This window comes from Acanthisitta chloris, unplaced genomic scaffold (assembly GCF_000695815.1).
Source record: "Acanthisitta chloris isolate BGI_N310 unplaced genomic scaffold, ASM69581v1 scaffold26209, whole genome shotgun sequence".
Lineage (NCBI taxonomy): Eukaryota > Metazoa > Chordata > Aves > Passeriformes > Acanthisittidae > Acanthisitta > Acanthisitta chloris.
The window spans coordinates 1-838 of NW_008691218.1; the positions used below are offsets into that span (position 1 = coordinate 1).

Genomic DNA, 838 nt, shown 5'->3' on the forward strand with positions numbered 1-838 from the left:
TCCCTGTGGGTCAGGAGGTCCCTGGGAAGGGCAGGGAGTCCTGGGAGTCCCTGGGGGTCAGGAGGTTCCTGGGAAGGGCAGGGAGTCCTGGGGTTCCTCATGGGTTAGGGGTCCCTGGGGGTCAGGGGGTCCTGGTGTTCCTTGTGGGTCAGGGAGTCTCCAGGAAGGACAAGGAGTTGTGATTCTTGGGAACACTCCCAGGGGCTGAGAGGGTCATTATCAGCCCACCCTGGTGCCCTCCCGATTGCACCTTCACACCCACCTTCGTGCCACCCTCATGCCCTCCCCACGCTCAGACTTGGACCCCTCCCCACTGCACCCTCGTGCCCACCCTTGTGCCCTTTCACAGCACTCTGTGCCCACCCTCACCACACCCCAGTGCCCTCCTTGTGCCCAGTCTCCTGGTGGGGGCTGCCAGGCCACCCAGCAGCCCTCAGGGTGCAGCCCCTGGGGTGCCAGGGCCCTGCCTGACGCTGCCCCTGCCCTGTGCCCCCAGGGTGGCCGACGAGACTCCCCCCCCGAACAAGCAGGAAACAGGCACTTTCGCCGCATCGACTCCTGCCTGCAGACTCGGGTGGCATTCCGGGGCTCTGACGAGAGTGAGTGACCAGGGTGGGGGTCTGGGGGATGGTCTGGGGTCCCCTCTGTGACCTGCTGGATGCTGCACCGAGCTGTGTGTGCTCCGTGCCAGCTCCGTGCCTCAGTTTCCCCGGCGGGCAGTGCCCGGGGAGGTGTGGGGGTGCCTGGCACTGACCTCCCTCCCCTCCATCCCCAGTTTTCTGCCGTGTGTACATGCCCGACCACTCCTACGTCACCATCCGCAGTCGCCTCTCGGCCT

At 66.3% G+C, this 838-nt stretch overlaps 1 protein-coding gene across 1 annotated transcript in view; it reads left to right on the forward strand.

The window, feature by feature from the left end:
• Window positions 1-496: 496 nt before the first annotated feature.
• Window positions 497-838, forward strand: part of RAPGEFL1 (Rap guanine nucleotide exchange factor (GEF)-like 1) — a gene marked incomplete at both ends in the record, with an annotated part of 2,514 nt that continues 2,172 nt past the window's right edge. The window contains 2 exons of the mRNA XM_009082160.1: window positions 497-599; window positions 776-834. Coding sequence (XP_009080408.1) covers window positions 497-599; window positions 776-834 — 162 coding nt within the window. The remainder of the gene's footprint in view (window positions 600-775; window positions 835-838) is intronic.